The 21,859-nt window shown below is 44.6% G+C and overlaps 1 protein-coding gene across 1 annotated transcript in view; it reads right to left on the reverse strand.

Annotated features, from left to right (window-relative positions):
* The window catches only part of NWD1 (NACHT and WD repeat domain containing 1), a 61,856-nt gene that overhangs the window by 12,868 nt on the left and 27,129 nt on the right, over nt 1-21,859 (reverse strand). The window contains exons 7-12 of the mRNA XM_004688642.1: nt 21,663-21,780; nt 20,733-20,891; nt 15,944-16,141; nt 12,402-12,524; nt 8,695-8,903; nt 5,665-5,937 (exon numbers count right to left, since the gene is read on the reverse strand). Coding sequence (XP_004688699.1) covers nt 5,665-5,937; nt 8,695-8,903; nt 12,402-12,524; nt 15,944-16,141; nt 20,733-20,891; nt 21,663-21,780 — 1,080 coding nt within the window. The remainder of the gene's footprint in view (nt 1-5,664; nt 5,938-8,694; nt 8,904-12,401; nt 12,525-15,943; nt 16,142-20,732; nt 20,892-21,662; nt 21,781-21,859) is intronic.

The raw sequence follows: 21,859 nt of genomic DNA on the forward strand, positions 1-21,859 counted from the left end.
ATGCAGGATTGCTGGATTTGAGTGTAATTTTTTATTTTGATCAACAGTACAAAATTGTGTTCCTAAGGGCCTCCCCAATGAATACTCCCATGAAGAAGTACAATAGGAGCTAGAAATGGACTTTCTTTTCATAAAAATATTCACTTTTATGTTCAAAATAAGAGCTCCATTACAAGCACTTTTCTAAACCAGTCAACTCCTGGGAGTTTTAAAAACATCAACATTTAGATAATAAAATAACATTTCTGTTCCTGGTAAAAAGCATCACTCCGTGCATGAGTCAGTTTCAAACTTTCAGAGAATTTAAATGAACAAAGGCAAGTCACAGTCAGCTCTCTGGGCTCAAAATGAGTGTTTGAGTCTGGAGTTGTCCCATGAAACTAGCACATGAAACCTTACAGTTGTGCCTGAACCAGTATGTGTATGTTAATTTCTATCAGAGCAAGATGGTGTCCTACTATATATTTTTAAATCTTCGTTGTAAGTTTATGCCATTTCAATACAAGACTCTTGGTTGACATCCCTACAACGGCCATTTTGTAGTTCGCAGGTCTAATGGCCCACAGATGCTCCTCCTGCAACCAGATTGTTCTAGAGATTTAGGGAACCTCCTCATTCAGGCTCCTTGTCTTTATTCTGACTTTCCTACTCCACAGCTTTGACCATTCTTTTTCTCTTCTGTTTGCCCTTTTCAGTGTCCTTTGTTCACTGGGCTTCCATCTGATATTATAGTCAGGCTATAATGATGGGGGTATGTTGTAAGAATTTCATCATTAGGCAATTTCATCCTCTGTGACCATCATCGACTGTAATCACACAATCACCACTGTATACCGAGCCTATTAGGAGACCTGTCACCTATGTGGTCCATGGTTCCTGGAAATGTCATGACATGACAGGATAGCCCTTCTGCCTAAAGAACTTCTTTCTAGCATTTCTAACAGTGCCAAGTAGTTGAAGACAAATTCACTCAGCTTTTGTTTGCCTCAAAAATATCTTTATTTTATCTCTAGTTTTGAAGGATAAACTTGAAATAACTGGGTGGGGCTCTCCCTGGTGGCACAGCGGGGTAAAGCACAGCACTGAGAATCTAAAAGCATGAGTTCGATCCCTCCCTGCCCCGGAGGTGGCCACATGGTGTGGCAGACCTCTCCTGGCCCGCCCGCTGCTCCCCTCAGCAGTGTACTTCGTCAATCTGCCTGTTCTGCTCCCCACTCTGTCTCTGGTGAAGCCTCTCACCGCCCCTGAGCCTCTGGCCTGTACCCCAGTTCTGTGTGCACAAATAAATCTTTAAAAATAAAAAATAAAAATAACTGGGTGGGTAGCTTGACAGGTTTTATTATTTATCCCCCATCGTTTCCATTGTGTTCTGTCCTCATAATTTCTGATAAAAAGTCAGCTACAATTCTTACTATGGAGAATTATTAAAAGGAATGGGTCTTTTTTCTTCTGACAGCTTGAATTTTTTTCTTTATCTTTTGTTTTTCAGCAGTTTGATTCTGATTGCCAAAATGAAGTTCTCTTTCTTTTGACCCTGCTGAAGGCTGTATGAGCTTTTGGATCTGTGGACTGTATCTTGCATAAATTTTTGGAATTTTTTTTTCCATTCCCACTTCAAATATTTATTTTGCTGCATTCTCTTTCTCTGCTTTCTTCCAGAGATTCTGACTGTACTTTTAATCATCTGGCAATGTCTCACAACTCTCAGATGCTTAATTCCATTGCCACTCATGTTTATCCTTTATATTTATATTATAATTCCCACTAATTTGTCTTTAATTCACTGATCTTTTTCTAATGACTAATGTACTCTTATGTGCATCAAACGAATTCTTCATTTTTGACATTCTTCTTTTTCTTTTCTAGCATTTCCATTTGATCCTTCTCTCTAGTTTGAATTTTGAAATGTCCCCATCTGTTCACACATTATCCTAAATATTTGGAAGTTCTTTCTGATCATTTTAACATCTGAATCATTTGTGTGTTCTACTGATTGATTCACTCTGATTATGGTGCCACTTGCTTCTCTTGTGTGTCATAATTTTTGTGTTATATTGGGCATTGTATGTAAAATAACAGTAGAGTGTAAAATAATATTTACCCAGAGAAAAAGTCACACTTTTCTGTTGGGCCTTTAGTTAGAGGATTCCAAATCAATCTCATCTGCACTTCTGCTGGGTCTGATTGTTGGGTTTGATTGTGTCTTAGTTAATTTTGTTTTACTACTACCTTCTAATGTTTTGAGGGTGATATCAAGACTTTCCGTGCAGCAGGGCTGAGATCTGAGCACTGGTCAGATTCCAGAACCCCTATCTCTTACAGCCTAACCACCAGCTTTCTGAATCATGAGATTGCTATTTCTACTTTACAACACTCTGGGATGTTAAGGATTAGCTTCCAGTCCTGCCTGCAATTTTCTGCCCTAATATAAACATTTTGCCAGGAATGTGGTTTGGTTGTTTCAGAAAAATGCTGAAAATAGTATTTGGGTGCAAGTAATTTACTTGGGAGTTGATCTCAGGAAGTACTGTTAGACACCACAGAATTGAGATAGGGAAGGGAAAGCATCCGGTAAATGTGACTCATCAAGCCAGTAACCAGTGTGGACTATTGGGGGACTCAGTTCTGCTGAGGCTGCTCTGAGAGAGAATGTAGAATATGCCCCAGGTTTCCCTATAGAGGGGCCAGGACCTGGGGTTCTATCCACCTGCTCCATAAGTGGCTGGATAAGGGCTGCTTCCAGCAGCATTAACACAAAGTCTAAGAGTGCTATGTGTGTATGGGGAGGGGGAGGGACACAAAGGGGAGTCATCAAAGAAACAACCCAGGGGTAGAGTTGCAGATATGCAGCTGTAATGCAAGTGATTGACACAACGATTTTGCTCGCTGAGATATTTCAAATATATCCATCTTGAATAAACATATCACCAGATGCATGGAACCACTACCAATAAATTAACCAGATTAGGAATTAGACTACACCACCTGTGAAGTTCCTCCTTTCAGAAAGCCCTGGGTGACCTAGATAACTGACCACTTGAGTGACCCACCTCTCCTTTCCCTTGCCCTAATTCTAGGTAATATCTTTTAAATTTGCCAATAAGAGTGGACCCTAGACAGCCCACCCTCAGATTCTAGCAAATGAAGAGGCCAGGTTCTGTCTTTCATAGCCTTTTCTCTTCCTGACTCCCCCAAGACCTAACCATGTGGTCCTCACGTGTGCTGGCATCTTCAGGAACTGAGAGTAATAAATCTTGCTCCTAAAAGTTCCCTGATGGTTTCTTGCTGAAGTGCATCATGCAGTCATAATAATAATATCCACAAAAGCTGGCTCAGCCATAAATAGGGACCCAGTGAGTGATGTGAAAATATCTTTGCAGCTTCTTGAGAGTGATGTGTGCTTAACAGAAGATGTTACCATCACTATACTTGGGACTGACAGAAGAACAGCTTCAAGAATAGAGACTATTGAAGAGACAGAGATGGGCACCAAACATGGGTTGTACAGGGAGAAATGAGTTGAACAAGCATCATATTTCTACTTCATTTTAGTGACATCTGAGTGTCCCCATCTCCATGGGTTGGAAGCCTGGGCATGTCTGCCTACCCCTTGTTCTGGTTCTGGATGTAGGTGCCATTCCCCCACCCATCTTATAGATGGGTAAACTGAGGCTCACAGAAGGTGCTGTGCTAACTCCAAAATATAATCAATTAAAGACAAAGGAGGCCCTCCCTGGTGGCGCAGCGGGTTAAAGCACAGCACTGAGAAGCTAAAAGCCACTTCCGCATGAGCTCGATTCCCGCCTGCCCCGGAGGTGACCACATGGCGTGGCAGACCTCTCCTGACCTGCCTGCTACTCCCCGCAGCAGTGTACTTCGCCGATCTGCCTGTTCTGCTCCCCACTCTGTCTCTAGTGAAGCCTCTCACCGCCCCTGAGCCTCTGGCCTGTACCCCAGCTCTGTATGAACAAATAAATAAATCTTTAAAAAAAAAAAAAAAAGACAAAGGAGCCTTCCTGGTGGTGCAAGGGGTTAAACCTCAGCACTATGAAGCTATCAGCAGTTACTGCTGTTCAATGCCTGGTCAGGGAGGCGACCCACATGGTGTGGCAGACCTCTCCTGAACCACCCACTGCTCCCCTCAGCAGTGTATTTTAGTCAATCTGCCTGTTCTACTCCCCATTCTGTCTCTGGTGAATCTTCGTACCCACCCTCCCTCCCCCCCACCACACACATACCCTTGGATTTTGAATGCATACATAAATAAAATAAATCTTAAAAAGTACACAAAAATAAAGTTAAGATGGATTTTCAAACTCAAGTGTGTCTGATCCCAAAGTTGACATTCTTTCTAGGTCTATTAAAAATAATCAGAGAATGAAAAAGGAGTACAATTAAACGACTGAGAGACCCCATGACAGGAATAAGTTTCTCTTTCATTGTGGTGCTTAGTGCCTGTGCCAGGGAGACCCAGGGAGGCACTAAGGCCACAAGTTCCAGATATATGAAGCTTTTGGATGAATATTTAGCTGTTATAATCCCCTCCTCCCTTCAAGCCCTCACCTTCTCAGCAGGTGCAATCCACCCCACTCTGCCTCTTATTTCCTTGAAATACCAGGCACAGTCCTCCTTCTCCCGTGACCTCCCCCATTCCCTTGCTCTCCACTTTTCCCACCTTTACCATCCTGTTCCAAGGCTGCCTCCCCAGGAAGGTCTTCCCAGATGGCCTCTCTCAGTAGTGTTCTTCACCGAGAACACCCTGCCTCTCTCTACCGTAAGCAGGCTCTGCCTCTCAGTACGACCGTGTCATTGACAACCCACCTCCCTCCATAGGCTGAGCTCCTTTAGCAGACTTGGGCTACTGTGCACGAGGCCCCTCCAGTACCCGGATGGCCCTTGGCTCTCCACGCGTCACTGTTGGAGCCCTGTCTATGTCCTCTCACCATTCTCCTCTACTCCTGAAAGCTGCTAACCTTGTTCCTGCACCTCCAACCTGGGTTGCTGTTGTTGCTGCTTCTGACCTTCTCCCTGATCCTACCAGAACATTTGGCCTTATGTTAATGCTTTACCACCCAACCATTGATGGAACCAGCTGGGTAGGAACTCTCCATAGATGTCCAGTGTGGACATCTCTGCAGACTCTTCCAGAACCATCGCTCAGGGTGGGCCAGAAGCACAGCGGAGCAAACTGTGATAATTGTCTCATTGGCCAGACTCCAGGAGACCCTTAGATGTTTCTTGAACTGTGCTGAATTATGAACTGCGAGAATTAAGAAGCCACGAGTCATTTATTAAAAGATCAGGGTCCTCACTGGTGGTGCAGCAGATTAAAGCACAGCAATAAGAAGCTAAAGCCACTTCAGCATGAGTTCGATCCCCACACTGGAGGTGATCCACATGGTGTGGCAGTCCTTTCCTGGCCCGCCCACGGCTCCCCTCAGCAGTGTACCTCATTTATCTGCCTGTTTTGCTCCCCACTTTATCTCTGGTGAATCCTCTCACCACCCCACACCACTGGCCTGTACCCCAGTTCTGTATGCATAAATAGATAAATATTTTTTTAAAAAATATATCAAACTTGAGACGGTCTCTCCCAACTTATTGGACATCTGGGTCCTTTTGTGCTGAGTTGATGTTAGCATCATATACAGTAAAGTTGCTTACCAAAGATACGGAGCCCTGGCTGAATCCAGTAACCATCTTTCCCTGTTTCTGGATTGAGACCCCACAAGTAGGTGCTTCTTCTTTGACGCTGGACAAATGTTGCTTGCCGTGCAGCTTTCCTGTGGTGGCGCTCCACGTACTGACCACACCAGCCTCAGACACTGTCAGGAGTATGGTCCTGGAAGCCAAGGCTGCCATGCACATCCAGGGATCAGCAACGTCTCCCAGGATACGGAAAACCAGCTCTGCGGTTTCCAGATTCCATGCATTGATCTAAAGGAATGATGATCAGGAAGAGACATATCAGTGGGAGAATTAGATGGTAAGTGTCCCAGAGCTGAATGCAAGCCCTGGTCTTGTTTTATAGTTCACACATATATCTTCAAGACTCTACCAGTTTCAAAAATTAATAAAGGAGTGGTGTCCAATCCAGGTGTCCTGGGTTGGATCCTGGGATATTTAAAAGGACATTTGTGGAGAAATTGACGAATCCAAATTCTGAAATTAGGCTGATAGAAATTACCACTATCAAAGCTGTTGACACTGAAGAGGCTGGATCAAAGCCATAGCATCAAGGAACTCTCCATAGTATCTTTATGAATTTTCCATAAATCTAATATTGTCCTAAATAAAATGTTTTTAAAAATGTAGGGGGGGGGAGACCAGGAGGGAAGAACATGCCAAATGCATTCACATATATCTCCATGGTTAAAATAGGTTTCATGTTTAGCCTCACCAGAAAAGTATCTTTTTATCAGCAATAACCTACTAAGTATTTGCCGATTAATTCTACTTCTGGGGTTTACACCAAAAACAATGGAGAGATACACACTTACACACACATATGCAGCTGATCCTTGAACCACATGGTTTTAAACTTCACAGACTCACTTGTATGTGGATTTTCTTTTAAACAGACAGTATTAACTTATGGTATGTTTGAATACAACACTCTAGAAGCATTTTCTGTTCTGTATGACTTTCTTAATAACATTCTATTTTCTCTAGCTTACTTCTTTGTAAGAGCATAGTATATAATATAATACGTGCAACATATGAAATATGGTGAATGTAACAGTCTTAATTGACTGATCGTGCTACTTGTAAGGTTTCTGGTCACAGGAAGCTATTAGTAGTTATGTTTTGGGGGAATCAAAAGTTTTCATCATTTACACATTTATTTCAGTTATTCAAAAGCACAAAGAATTGGAAACAGCGTATATGTCTGACAGTAAGGATTCCTTAAATAAGCTGTAGCAGAACCAGGCAATAGAATTTAAGAAATTGGTAAGCACATTTATGGTTATAGGCAAATATTCTTGACATATTACGTGGAGAAAGCTGTTTTACAAAATGAATGTAGGGTCTTATCCCCATTTTTGTTTTATACCTGTGCACATACTCCATAAAATTAACATGGACACCAAATAAAGTAAAAGCACATAAATGTTAAATGATTAATTTTGGATTTTTTTTGTTGTTGTTCTTGTAAACTTTTGCTGATAAAAAATGATTTCTATAATCAATTTTGAAATCAATGTTTAAAATGTGTACAACTAAATTTAACTTTTCTAATCATCTCTTAAAAAGTAAAAAGAAGCAAAATGTTAAATAACATTTTAATTTAACTATGTCCAAATGTTATCATTTCAATTTATGATAAACATAGAATTTCTAGGGAACTATTTTACATTGTTTTTTTTTTTTTTTTTTTTTTTTTAAGATTTATTTATTTATTCATACAGAACTGGGGTACAGGCCAGAGACGCGGAGGGTGAGAGGATTCACCAGAGACAGAGCAGGGAGCAGGACAGGCAGATCGACGAAGTACACTGCTGAGGGGAGCAGCGGGCGGGTCAGGAGAGGTCTGCCACACCATGTGGTCACCTCCGGGGCAGGCGGGAATTGAACTCATGCGGAAGTGGTTTAAGCTTCTCAGTGCAGTGCTTTAACCCGCTGCGCCACCAGGGAGGGCCTATTTTACATTGTTTTTATAATACATCTTTGAAATCTAGTGATTGCTTTCTTCCTATGGTACATTCAATCCAAACAACCACATTTAGAGGTGTTGCTGGTATAGTGGTCAGCATATCTCTCTTCCAGAATGAACATACTTGAAGTACTCAGTAGTCACACTTGACTAGTGAATCCCAGAATTAAACAGCAGAGCTGATAAGTTACCAGTTTTACTGATGTTAATAGCTACCAATTACTAATAAAGTATCCTAATTAATAGGTACTAATTATTTGGTGCATACAACATGCCAAGTCAAGGCAGGTATTTTGAGTCATTACTTCATGTGGTAGTGGTAAGTTGAGTCAGGGTGCTGAAATGATATGACCAAGATGACACGCATGCATGGAAGGAATCACTGGGCCAAATTCAGATTACAAATATACTCCCCCATGTTCAGTTATTAACTCTTAACCCATGATTCTATTTTGTGTCTCTGTTCATAAAATGATCAATTATAGGGTTAAGATTGACAGAATAGAATAATAGCAGAATCTGTATCAATTTCAGATGTAGATGGAGCATTTATCAAGAGAGGCCATAAACCAAGTCTCAATTCATATAATTTAAATGACATTAAATAAATAAATAAAAGAAAGCTATCAGGGAATTTCTTAGGTATTTGGCAACAAATAGCACAACTTAAGAATAGCCTATGGACCAAAGAAGCGATAAAAAAGGAAATCTGACAGTATTTTTGAACTGGACATAGATGAAAACATAGCATTTCCCTGTTTGTGGGATGTAGGTAAAGCAGTACTCACAGGGAAACTTGTAGCACTAAAGGACTGCATTGAAAAAGACAGAAGGTCTCAAATCTTAGGCTTAGAAAGAATTGTCCAGATTATCTTACCAACCATGAAGTCTGAAACCCCTTATAGTACCCCTCAACTTGTTGTGTACTCCTTTTACCTTTTTTGCCTTATCAGGGAGTTCCTTCTTACAGAAATAGCATATTCTGACTCTGAATATGCTGGTCTCAGCATTCTTTTGCAATCAGGGCAGACATTTGTTACCTTTGAGCCAGAAGCTGAAAACACAACCTTCTTTTCTTCATCCACATGAAGACTCCAGAGCTGAGGGTCAGTAGGATCTTTTGAGCCTCCATCCCAAATTATGAATTTCTCCTTCCCAGACAGCAAGTCCCATGAGCGCAAAGTGTGGTCCCTTGAGGCAGAGATGGCCTGAGTCCCTTTGGTAAACACTTTAACACACCTCACCTCTCCTGTAGTGAGATAGGAAATAAGAGAAAAGAGATTCATCCTAGTATTACCCACATTACAGATAAATACAAATAGTCTCATAGTGAAAAAAATTAATAGTTTCGGAATTCCAGAACATCATCTATTGTGAAGATGAACTCTTTTCTCTTAAAGATTTATTTTTATTTATTTATGCATACAAAAACTGGGATGTAGACCAGAGGTACAGAGGGTGAGAGGATTCACCAGAGACAGAGTGGGGAGCAGAACAGGTGGATCTAGTGAAATACACTGCTGAGTGGAGCAGAGGGCTAGACAGGAGGGGTTTGCTGGGCCATGTGGGTCAGCTCCCTGGCCAGGGATCAAACTCGTGCAGCAGTGGCTGGTGATAGCTTGATAGTGCTGAGATGTTTTCTTTTTTCTTTCTTTTTTTTATTTATTGATTTTTTTTATTATTTTTTATAATATAATAGTTTATTTTTACATCATTTTGTACATTTTTTTTTCATCTCAGTTGTAATCCCCGTGGATAGTGCTGAGACTTTTAACCCCTGTGCCATTAGGGAGGCCCAGGGAGGCTCCAAGATGGAATCATCTAAACATTATGACGAAGATGTGATGGATCACAGCGATGTTTCTTGTTTTGAAAAGGTTTAAATTCAAATTGGAAGCAATGTAATCACCCTTCAAATAACACTGCATTTTACATTTACAATGATAAATAGATAAATACACTGGACCTCTCATATAATGGCATATGACTCAGTAATTCAAGGGAAAAAAAATTTACACATGTACAATACAGATGTTGAATGAAAGAAGTCAGACACAAGAAACAGTTTCATTTACATGAAATGTCCTGAAAAGGCAAATCTACAGGTAAAAAAAAAAATCAGAGGTTGTCAAGAGCTGGGAGTGGGGGGCAGGGATGGGATTAAGCAATGCAGCAGGTGAAGGGAAGTTCCAAAATTATGGCAGTGGTCTAACAACTTGGTAAATTTATTTAAAGTCTACTGATGTGTATTTCAAACGGGTAAAAGTTGTTTAAAGAAATTCAACAGAAATAAAAAAATGTTTATGATGAGAAAAAAATAAAACGGTGTATGTGCTTACTTTGCAGTGGTATAAAGGCTTCAGCATATCTACTGAGGGATAACTTACAGCATAAAATGCACCTCTTTGTGTGCACAATAGTACAATTCCCTGGTTTTTGTGTGTTCCCAGAGCTGTGCAACCCTCACTGCAGGCTATAGTTAGAATATTTCCATAGTCTGAAAATGCCATCACTACTGCCTTCCTTCTCTCTATTGCTTTAACCATTTTAAAGTCTATAATACAGTGACACCTAGTACATTCACAATGTTGTACGACATCACCTCTGATTCCAGAACATTCCATCACCCCTAAAGGAGACACCAAGCCAGCCCCGTGGGCTGTCATTCGCGTCTCCCTGACACCCACCCATTTGCTGTCTGTCCATGGATTTGCCTGTTCTGGAAAGTCATATAAACAGATCACACCCCGTGTGGCCTGCTGTGACTGGCTTCTTCCATTTGATGTGATGTCCCTCCCGAGTCCCAGCCTCAAGGAGCCTTTGCGTTGTGTAAAAGCCTCCTTCTCCCCACTGGGGCCTCTGCCCTGGCTGCCTCCTGCTCCTGAGGCTCTCCTCCTGCTCCCCCAACCTTTGTAAGCATCGTCTGTCAGTCACACTTGTTGTGTCTGTGCTGAGATGAGGGTCACCTTGGGTCACTTTGGTGACTGGAGATCAGGACATCCTGTTTTCCTCATTCTACCCATCATGGTTTGTAGCCACAGTTTGTCCTGTTGCCATCTCAAGTACATTAGTCTGACTAACATAAAATTTAAGAACACAAATGACTGAGTTTCCCAGTCATTTGACACAGCGTTATCACTTACCCTGTTTTTAAGGTAAGTTGATATTTATTCACTGAGGGTTTTTTTTTTCTTTTTTTTTTTTATGACATTGCATTGAAATTTTCTTTCTCTTCATGATGGTATTTTTGTCTTTAAAAATTGGGGGATAGGCCCTCCCTGGTGGTGCAGCGGGTTAAAGCACAGCACTAAGAAGCTTAAGCCACTTCAGCATGAGTTCGATCCCCACCTGCCCCGGAGGTGACCACATGGTGAGGCAGACCTCTCCTGACCTGCCCACTGCTCCCCTCAGCAGTGTACTTCGTCAATCTGCCTGTTCTGTACCCCACTCTGTGTCTGGTGAATCCTCTCACCCTCCGCATCTCTGGCCTGTACCCCAGTTCTGTACGAATAAATAAAATAAATCTTTAAAAAAAATTGGGGGATACCCCCATGTTTACTGCTGCTTTATTTACAATCGGAAAGACATGTAGCCAACCCAAATGCCCAAAAGTGGTTGACTGGAATAAAAAGATGTGATACATATACACAATGGAATATTACTCAGCAACCAAAAAAAATAAACACATGCCTTTTGCAGCAACATGGATGGAGCTGGAAAGGACCATGCTTAGTGAAATAAGCCAGAAAGAAAAGGAAAAATACTGGATGGTTTCACTCATAGCAGGAGTATGAAGGACCAAGGGAGAAAATAATAATAATGATGAACAGCTATATACCAGAGACATTTTATGGGGGTGGAGTGGGGAGTGGGGTCAGAAATGGTGAGGTGGGAGTGCACTAGACTATGGTGACGGCACACGGGTGATTTGGTGATGGGAAGCCCACGGGGATTACAACTGAGATGGGAAAAGGCACAAAATGATGTAAAAATAAACATATTATTTTTTAAAAATTGAGGGGGTACCACTCGAATTTTGCACACAGTGTGTGCCTGGATCTTCTCACCCTCATCTCTGCCTTGCCATGCTTGTCTTCAGAACAGTAGGGTATACACCAGGCACTCAATAACTGATTGAGTGTATGAACCATAGCTGTATGGGGCTTTGAGGACTGGAAACTTTACTGTAGTAGACTAATTGAATAAATAACTATAATCTCTCTGATATCTTTGCCTTTTTTTAGTGGGTTTTGCTTCTCACAAGGATGAAACTATTTCCTTTCCATTAATTCTGGACTGTTCTTATGATTTCCTTTGGCTAATAGAATGTGACAGGCCAGGGTGCGAGTTGCAAGGACAGTTTCAGGCCTTAAGAGACCCTGTCTCTGCCCAATTAACCTGCTAGTGCACAAGAGACTGCATGGAGCAGAGCTGAGATGTCTCAGAACATCCTGAACTGAGCAGCTCCCCAAAGCCCCACTGACACAGATGTATGAGCCAGCCTGCTGAGACCAAAACTTCCAGAATGTCTGACCCACAGCAGGTAAGTTCAATAAAGAGCTATTGTTAGAAGCTATGTGACTTGTGGTGCTTTGTTATAAGGCTACAGCTGACTGATGGCAGGAAAGAAGTCAAGGGTAGAAAGAAATGAACTGGTGGGGATGGTCATTTGTGACAGGACGCTAGGAAAGGTAGACAGTAAACGCCTACTCACTGCCGGCTCCCTCCCCGCCCCCCGCAACCTCACCTGTGTGTCCAGTTAGGATGTGGCTCGCCTGCTGTTCTTCCATGTCCCATACGACCACCATGCCATCCTGAGTACCAACCACCAGCAGCCTCTCCTCCAGGCTCCATGCCATGGAGGTGATGCCTGCAGCCGCAGAGACAAAACATCAGTCAGTTCTCATGTCTGAGTGCCCAGCCACAGGTCTTCTGGTGGGCCCCCACTCACAAATGAGGAAACGGAGGCACATATAGTTCAGTTTTTTAGTCCAGAGCCACATACCCAGAAGTGGCAGAGCCAGAGTTTGAGGCCAGCACTGACAGATGCCAGATTCACACCTGGGCTGTTATTTATGTTGCTCTTAGGGACAATAACACATCTAGGTCATCAGTTCAGTGGTTCTCACCCAGGGGTGACACTGTTCTCAGGAGGTTGGGTGACAGTGTCTGGGGATAGTTTGGGTTGTCACAAATGGGGACCAGGGTGTTGAAATGGAGCTAAATTCCTGTATCTGGGGTTTTGTTTCCAACCCATTGGAACCAAGAATGAAGAGATAGGATTCATTTTTCTCTTATTTATTTAATTTTTCTCCCTCGTCTTTCTGATCATTCACTTAATGTGTGATCTTAAAAACACAAATGTAAACTTCTCATTCAAAAAATGACAATGTTGGGCCTTCCCTGGTGGTACAAGGGGTTAAGCACAGCACGATAGAGCTATCGGCAGCCACTACAGCAGGAGATGGATCCCAGGCCAGGAAGCTGATCCATGGGGTACAGCAGACCTCTCCTGTCTTGCTTGCTGCTCCCCTCCAAAGTGTATTTCAGTCAATCTACCTGTTTTGTTTTGCTCCCTACTCTCTCTTTGGTGAATCCTCTCACCCCCTACACCTCTGGCCTGTACCCCAGTTCTTGTATGCATAAATAAATAAATATTTTTTTAAAGTAAAACATTTATAAATAAATAAATAACAAAACTGAAGCCCAGTAGGAAATTTTTCAACCTCCGCATAGTTAGAACCTACACAATGAGGCACCATGGGTCTAAACCACAAAACATTTCCCTAACCGTGAGATGACAAAAAGACTAAATTGCACGTTAAGCTGTAATTTCCTACTGTGAAGCCATGGAAGACATCACTAGTCAATGGCTGCACTATTGTGGCTTGTCCCAGTCATCATTCTGGATTCTTCCCACAAGATTTAGCTGAGTGCATGTTTAATGTAGGCCAAGACCAGGCAGACATATCTCATTTTACTGGGCTTCACATATGTGATTTTTACAAAGCAAAGGACTGTGCGACAATCCTTCATGGAGTAACACTATGGCTGCTGTTTCCAGCTGTGTGTCCCCTCCTGTCTCTGTCACATATCGTTAAGAGATGCACTCTGCTTCTGTAGACATAGGCACATTACTCGACCATGGTATAATGTAAACATAACTTCTACATGCACTGGAAAACCAAACGACTGTGCGACTCACTGAATTGGCAATACCTGCTTCACTGCAGTGGTAGGAACTGAGCCCTAGGCACCGCTGAGGCATGCCTGTGGTCTCCACACTCCCTGGCAGTTGGATATGGCCAAGTTCTTGCCAAAAAGACAGAAGCAGAAGCCACAGTTCTATTTCAAGATTTTACCCTTAAAGGGAAGTGTTGTGTGGCCCCTTCTTACTAGAACGCCGGCAAGATGGTTAATTAAGAGCCGAGGCAACCCTCCTGGGTCATAAAGTGTAAGGTCACATTAACACTGGCAGAGTGTCAGGCCCTCCTTGGTGGTGCAGCGGGTTGAAGCACAGCACTGAGAAGCTAAAGCCACTTCCGCATGAGTTCAATCCCCGCCCTGGAGGTGACCCACACGGCACCACAGACCTCTCCTGACCCGCCCACTGCTCCCCTCAGCAGTGTACTTCGCCAGTAGGCCTGCTCTGCTCCCCACTCTGTCTCTGGTGAAGCCTCTCACTGCCCCTGCACCTCTGGCCTATATCTCCGTTCTGTATGCACAAATAAATAAATAAATCTTTATATAAAACAACTGGCAGAGTGTCCAGACTGAAAGAGCCTCGACCCTTCACAGCCTGGAGACACTGTATTACTTTAACAGGGTAGCCCCTGAGGACAGGGGAAGAAGGGGCCCCCAGCTCGTCTGTGACAGAAGGAGCAAAACCAAAATGAAGATAAAAATTGCCTTTATTAACCTTCCCACTGGTCTCTCACCCACATCTGTTTCAACCAGTCCAGGACCAAGAAGCCAGTGCAGTCTCTTCACCTGTCTCTCTGCTCCTTGAGCCTCCTCCAGGTCTCCCTCTGGCTCTCCATCCTGCTTCCTTCTCCAGTCTCCTCCCTGCTCAGCTCCACCCTCTCTGGGAGGGGCTGGAAGCCTGGAACCTCCCCTACTCCCAAGGGCCATCCTTACCTTACCTCTGTCCATGCTTACGTGAGGGCGAAATGAACTGTTCTATTTAAATCACTGCTATTTTGGCCTTTGTTACAGCATCTAACTCTGTATACTACCAAGTAGATACTTTACCCTGTTAAATCAGTTTCAGCCAGAGACTCCTTCTCAATACAGCATTCTAGAATGATTCTGTCCCTAAATCAACTCCTCCGTGCATGGTGTGTTTCTTAGAATTCCTATTTTAGAAGCAGTGTGTCTTCTTGAGACTGTGGCTTTCCCTATAGGGCCATGTGACGCAGAAGTGGTATAAGTCACAATAACTGACATTTGAATCATAAGCAAATTGTATTTAAAGGACTCATGACTAATGTGAGAGATTGTGGGCGGGCAGATAAAGATGTGACTGAGGGAAGTATATTGTGGGTAAGTGGATACATAGGCGGCTGGTGAATGAGTAGGTGAGTGAATGGATAGACGGGAAAATTGATGTACGGATGAGCTGGTGAATGGTTGCGTATACGGATGGGTGGAGGATAAGAGGATTGACAGGGTAGATGAAGGAGATAGAAAGTAAATAGTATGGATATAGGTGTGGAAGGAAGAACAACTCACAGAAATATGGAAGACTGATGGGTGGGTAGAGGAAGGAAGGAACAAATCAATGAGTGGCATTTATTTGGGAAAAGGGGAGAAGAATGGATACAGATAGAGGAACAGAAGGGAGAAGGAGGGGAGAGGTGGGTGGGGGGAGGGGCAGATGGAAGGAGAGAATGAAACCCTCCTGCCCTCTGACAGCTGCGTGTCCCAGGGGGATCTACAAGTTGCACCAGGAACAGTTAAGCCTCAATGCCTAACTTTCAGGCTTACTAGTATGAGCTGTAAATTGCAGACACTGTCTTGTGAGATGAAAACTAAACCCCCAAAGGTGAGACCCCAGCAGGGCAGTCACATCCTCCCTCTCTGGCTCATTAGTGGTATTTACACTGTAATCTACAGTCCCAGGGGCAGGGGGAGGCAGAGAGACTGAGACAGCAGGGGCAGGCCCTGATGGCACCCTGGGGGCCCCTCAGCTGGCAAAGAGGAGCCCCAGAGACTAGCTTGAAACACCTGCTGCCTGCTGTCCACAGGCAAGACCAGGCCTGGAAGGATATTCGCTACTCAGAGACTCACCTTTGTGACAGCCGGTGAGGGTCGCCCAGAGGGGGCCCCCTGGGGGTTGCAGGAATCCTGCAAGAGGCACCAGCACAGGGTGTGGGCACAGTCGGAACCAGCTCTGGGCCTGCTGACACAGCTGTCCCACCAGGGCCGGGTGTGAGGAGGTGAAGAAGTGGAGCCTGGCCAGGAGTTCTGTGTACAAGATGCTTCTCTCTACAACAGAGGGAACCAGGTCAGGGATGGTCAGCACAGCCTGTGGAGTCCTCTCAAGTGTGCTTTCTGGCTTCCTTCTGGGACATGCTCCTTCACACACACCAGGAGGTTTCCAGCCTCCCGGGGTCTGTCCTGGCCATCGCTGTTGCTAGAAGCCTTCGCCGCCCTCCCCAGCCCCTTTCCTTCTCATGCCACAATCTCCTCTCTTAGCTCAAAGGTCATTTCTGCAACAAGCTTTCTCCAGCCCAACCTCCAGTCCCAGCCCCTCCCACATCTGGACTCTCAGGTGCAGTGTGGCTTTCTTTGAATGCTTATTTGATGGGCGCTCCTCTCTCCCACTGCTCCAGGCCTGGAGCTTCCCAGAACACGGGTGACACTGGGTTCCTAATGCCCAAGACATCAGACACCCAACTAGTGCCAGAGAAAACAGTAATCATCACTTCTCAGTCTTCGCAGTTACTAAGTGTTTTCACATCCTGCACTGGCTGCAACAAAATACCCAGGAGGCTTAAAGCAACAGGGATGAATGTTTTCTAGTTCAGTCTAAAAGTTGAGATCTGGAAGGGCCACGTTCCCTCAGGAGGCCCCAGGGGAGGGTCCTTCCTGCCCCTTCCAGCTTCTGGGGGTGCAGACATCCTTGTCTCTTGACCACATGCCTCCGCTTTCCCATGGCCCCATCTGCATGAAGCAAGGGGCATCTGAAAAATCCTGTCACTACTGACCTTTTCCTTACTTCCTGGTATGTAACTTACTTCTTGGTAAGTAGCCACCTCATGTACTAACTGCCAGTATAAATCCACTTGGAACCTTGTACCAACTACAAGTGTATATAGGCCCCTAACATCCTGCAAACAAGGCTCAGCCTTGGATGCAAATTCACTGAACCAGCATTGGTGCAAAAAGCCAGCTTCTTGTTAGCCTAAGTGTCCCAGTTTCCATTAGTGCCACGACACGCACGTCTGTGTGTTTTCTCTTTGCTGTTTCAATCCTTCCTCTTCTTCTGTTTCAATTCTTCCTTTTCTTCCTCCTTCTCTGATGGCAGTTAGGACTGATACAGATTACCTCCTCATTCTAACACCCTTCCCTTAATCTGACTTTTTGAAATATAAGGCAATAGTCACAGGTCCTGGGGACTAGGAAGTAAATATGTCTTTCTGGGACCAGAGAAACCATCATTATTATCCTAGGTTTATAAAGAGGGAAATTGGAGCACAAAGAGGGTAAGCAACTTGTGCAAGGTAACACAGCTAAGAACTGGGCCCCAAAAGCTCGATCTCAACACACAGAACAAAGAGTTGGGACACGGACAGTGGGTCGTTCATTTTGTCTAGTTATTGGGGCCTGGGGCAGTGGCAACAATACCTTGTGCCTGGGTTTGCTGGAGAGTAAAATAGAGGAGGGCCAGTGGGGCACCAGCTCTGGTCCTGGCCTTACCCCATTTGTACCATTTGCCATGCAAATTTAATGTGATGCCCACAAATTAAACTCTCACGATGTGTGTTTTAGTGCAATATTAAAAAAAAAATTAAAACTGCTGTCACTCCAGTGGGGGATGGGATCAAAAAACAGTGGGGGGAGGGAAATGCATGGGACTATGGTGATGGCACATAGGTGATTTGGTGGTGGGAAGCCCATTGGGATTACAACTGAGATGGGAAAAGGCACAAAATGATGTAAAGGTAAACTATTATATTAATGAGCAAAATTCACAGAACCGATGATAGTTAAATCCACAAAACAAGGTTTACCATTGGCATTACTGGTTCAGTAATTCATGATAGAATCATATATTTTCTGCAACACACCTTTTTTAATAATACGAATAAATTTTAAACATCATGTTTTTTTAAAAAAATTGCTGGCACCCCAAATCCATGGTGAATCAAATAACAGCTTTTAAAAACAAAAGCAGAATAACCAAAAATGGCACCATGCAGAGTCATCCTGGAGACAGGATGTCCTCCATCCTATGGAGACATGGGGGGTGTGGATCTTTAGTAAGATGGGTTGGGATTCTGAAAAGTGGCCAGGCCTGTGTTCCTGTGTTGCCCTCCTGTGCCCTCTGGTGGTGACATTTGTCCTTGCATCTCCTCCTGATGAAACCGCAGGTTAAAAGATGCAGCAAAGAACTTGGATGGAGCTGGAAAAGATCATGCTTAGCGAGAAAAGCCAGAAAGAGAAAGAAACATACCGGATGGTTTCACTCATAGCAGGAGTATAATGGACCAGGCGAGAAAATAACAAGAATAATGAACAGCCATATACCAGAGACATTTTGTGGGGGTGGAGTGGGGAATGGGATCAAAAACGGGGGGGTGGGGGAGGGAGGGAAATGCACGGGATTATGGTGGTGGTGGCACACGGGTGACTTGGTGATGGGAAACCCACGGGGACTACAATTGAGATGGAAAAAAAATGTAAAAATAAACTGTTACACATACACACACACAAAAAGATGCAGCGAAGAACTGCCTGTGATTTGTATTTTCCAATCTTCCCATGAGCTGGGCAGTTGTGCCCAAGGCTGTTGTCCTGGGGAATAACTCCCTATGAGGTTTCAACTCCTGGTGATTACGAGCGAGCACAAGAGAAAGGTGCGACTGTCCACCGGCACCAGCATCTTTCACTAGGAAGGGTTCTTAGACATACTTTGGTGCACACCTGTTGTTTTGCAGAAATGGCCGTTTAGGTCAACAATATGGATACTATCATGTGACAGTCCAGGACCCTCAGGTGGCATCATCGGAACAGGTTATGTATGAATTGACTCACATCTCTGCCTGCAGCCAGTGACCCCCCTTCTGGGGGATGAGGGGGAGGTAGGTGGGGAGTGAGGGGGAGGTAGGTGCGGGAGTTGCAAGATCACACTGTCAGTAAGTGGCAGAGCCCTAATTTGAATCAGCACGGTGCGGCTTGAGACTTACAGTCTGTGCTCTTGGCCAAGACTGGTCTGCGTGGTACGGTTAGAAAGTTTTAGGGAGCCAGGAAATGATGTCCCCTACCTTCATGGAGCTCAGAGTCCAATGGGGGCAGACAGAAGGCATAAAAGAAAATTAGCAGAAATGATAAGTAAAAGCTAAGGTAGACGGAACAGGGTGTGGAGATGGAAAATGTAGAGGTTGGGGGCAAGGAGGTCGGGGGTGTCTAACTACAGTGGTAGCTGCAGAGTTCCCTGAACAGCAACAGCTGGCTAAGCTCCCAGCTAGCATGGACTTAGGCACCTTTATATGAAACCTTTCATAAAACCCCTCAAATCAAAACCAGGTGGTAGTTGTATGATAAAAATCATCCTGGCTGCCTCACGCCCATGGGGATGGTTATTTGCTCCTTTATCAGATGATAGCAAGTGCTGGCAAGCATTCAGAGAGTTTGAAACCTTTGTACACTGCTGGTGGGAGCAGAAAATGGTACAGTCACGATGGAAAATGGCCTGGGGAGTTCTCAAAAAGCTCAACACATAATTACCAAATGATCCAGCCACTCCATGTCTGGGTCTATAGCCAAAAGAACTGAAAGCAAGGATTGAAAAGACATGCCCACATCCTCAGCAGCACTATGTAGAAATTATTATTGACAAGGGGTGGAAGCAATCCAAGTGTCCATGGAGAAAGGACAAGCAAAATGTGGTGAACCATACTAGAATATCATCCAGCCTTTGAAAAGGAAGGAATCTGCCACAGGCCACAACATGGGTGAACCTTGAGGACACTGTGCTGAGTGAAACAAGCCAGACGCAAGAGGGCAGCTGCTGCATGACCCCACTCACACGAGGGGCCTCGAGGAGTGAGGTTCTTAGAGGCAGGGGGTGGGGGGAGTTGGCAGAAACTGGGGAAGTGAAGGGGGAGTTTTGCGTTCAACGGGGGACAGAGTTTCAACGGGGAACGGAGTTTCATCAGGGAAAGTGCAGTGGAAAGGGCTGACAATGGTCGCACAATGTGAATGTGCTGAGGCCACCAAACTGGACACTTACAGTGGTTAAGAGGGTAAATGGTAATCTCTGCGTAAATTAGCACCTTTAAAACAAAAACAAGCAAAACACCATCCCAGCCTGAGCATCAGCTTCCAGCTCTGGGACAGACAAGGGGTCAAGCCAGCTAACAATGTGCCCTGAGAGCTAACACTGGTTTTTCAGATCAACCTTTGCAATCAATGGAGTGACAGGAAATACCAGCATGGAACCCCATTTAGCAAAAAATGCTACTTTCCAGGGCAAGAATTCCCCATCTTCTATCTCATCTTCAGATTAGTACTCCAAAGCGCTTAATTATTATCACTATAGTTTCACACCCATCATTTAAAAAACCCGAGGGAACTTTTTCTCGCTTGATTAAGTGTCAACATAATTTCTTTGATTTTGCCTGAAATCTCTCCCATCCAGTCATTTCTGACCTGAGTAAAGTGGGTGAATATTGCTTTGGTAGTGTTCACCTCAAAGCTCCTCTAAATCTAAAACAAAATTCTAGGAACTGGAGCTGGGAGAATCCCACAGGGGTACAGAGAGGATAGGTATGTGGGTTCATGGCAATCCAGCCAGAGGCTTTTAGGAGCCAGTGCCCAGAGCCTTCCCACTGCTGCCAAGTTGGCGACTCACCCATGCCTCGGAGTTCCACAGCAGGGCGGCACAGCTGGAGGGCCTCTCGTACCAGGCCGACCTCCGGACAGTCCACATAAGGGGTACAGAGGTCAAAGTCATCCAACAGACTCTCGATACCCCCAGAGACACCACGGCAGGAGATCCAGTTCATACTCCCTGTGGGAGAAAGGAGGCAGCGAGGAGTCTGGGAGCAGTGGCTAACTCTCCATCACTCATGGGGTTCTCACTCAACACTCCTGACTTTGGACTCCAGGCCATTCTCTGGGGGTGGGATTATCTTGGGCAATGTGGGGTGTTCAACAGCATCTCTCGTCTCCACTCACCAGATGCTAGTAGCTGCCCCTAAGTCCTGATCTGCAAAAACATTAAGTACTGCAAGTGGTTTGGGGGGAGGGAACATAATCACTCTTGTTGAGAATCATGGGGATGAATAAGTGGATACACAGAGAAAGTGACAGGTGGCTAGGAAAATATAAAGATAATAGCTAGGTGTAGGGGAGACAGACACAAGGATAAATGGCTAGTTGATAGATGGATAGATACAAAGATAGCTAGCTAGATAATAGGAAGATAGGTAGGTAGATGGGTAGATGGAGAGACAGACAGACAGATAGATGTGTGACATATTGATAGAGAGAGGGATTTTCTCACGCCATTCTCAGCACTACCACCATGGGGTAGATCATGCCCTGTGCTGGGGCAGTTGTGCACCGTAGAATGTCAGCAGCAAACCTAGTCTCTAACCCCCAGGAGCCAGTAACAATCTCCTCCCTCCCCCGTCGTGACAACCCAAGATTTCTCCAGATACTGCCAAGTGCCAAGAGTTGGGGTGGGGTGGGGGCTGCAGAGCTGCCCCAGGTGAGAACTGTTGCCTTAAGAGAAATCATGGCACCAGCTTGATCCCACATGATCTTATGTGGCTCTTACCCAGAACCTCCTGCTTCAACTCTGCGATGCGGCCGGAGTGGAGCAGGTGGTGGGGCAGTTCCTTCAGCTTCCGTAGGTTTGCCACGGTGTCTGAGAACCACAGAGGCTGGGGCGCCACCTGCGGGGGTGGAGGAGCTGCAGCCAGGCCGCGAGGACACAAGCCCAGTCACTCACTCCACACACACTGGCTGCGAGAG

The sequence above is a fragment of the Condylura cristata genome, unplaced genomic scaffold, assembly GCF_000260355.1.
Source record: "Condylura cristata isolate star-nosed mole 26May11 unplaced genomic scaffold, ConCri1.0 scaffold00024, whole genome shotgun sequence".
Classification (NCBI taxonomy): Eukaryota; Metazoa; Chordata; class Mammalia; order Eulipotyphla; family Talpidae; genus Condylura; species Condylura cristata.